This window comes from Nestor notabilis, unplaced genomic scaffold (assembly GCF_000696875.1).
Source record: "Nestor notabilis isolate BGI_N333 unplaced genomic scaffold, ASM69687v1 scaffold25753, whole genome shotgun sequence".
Lineage (NCBI taxonomy): Eukaryota > Metazoa > Chordata > Aves > Psittaciformes > Psittacidae > Nestor > Nestor notabilis.
The window spans coordinates 8,959-9,414 of NW_009920926.1; the positions used below are offsets into that span (position 1 = coordinate 8,959).

General features: G+C 58.6%; 1 protein-coding gene across 1 annotated transcript in view; it reads right to left on the bottom strand.

Moving 5' to 3' along the window:
- Nucleotides 1–450, bottom strand: part of LOC104402920 (sushi, nidogen and EGF-like domain-containing protein 1) — a gene marked incomplete at its 5' end in the record, with an annotated part of 6,521 nt that extends 6,071 nt beyond the window's left edge. Inside the window, one exon of the mRNA XM_010010914.1 lies at nucleotides 271–450. Within this exon, the coding sequence (XP_010009216.1) occupies nucleotides 271–450 (180 nt within the window). The remainder of the gene's footprint in view (nucleotides 1–270) is intronic.
- Nucleotides 451–456: the final 6 nt, after the last annotated feature.

A 456-nucleotide genomic window follows, 5' to 3' on the forward strand; every position in this document is an offset into this window, starting at 1 on the left:
CCCCGTGGAGGCCGCCCTTACCAGCCTCTGGGCAGCGGCCAGTGAGCCGCAGGGGGTTCAGTCCCCTTTTCCTCATAGCAAAGGGGACAGCAATTCTCTGTGCCCAAGTGCTTTCCAAAGCCGTCCCATGCCTGCATTTTAGGATCTGCACCACCAAACCCAGCGGGGTTCAACACAGGCGGCTGTGGCTGGAGCTGGTGTCAGGGAGGAGGCAGCACAAGCCCCGGCGCCTGCAGGTCACAACCTGATCCCCCTGGGGACACTACTCACTAGTGCGTGTGGTGAGCATGACGGGCCTGCTGATATCATTCTTGTTGTTCACGTTGCGTTTGACTGAAAAGACAGAAATATTGTAGGCTCTGCCGGAGGCTAGTGCCCGCAATTGGTGGGCAGAACGACTTCGGTCCACAAAATCTGTCCTGCGGTAAGAGCCGTCGAGGGATACGTACGTCACGG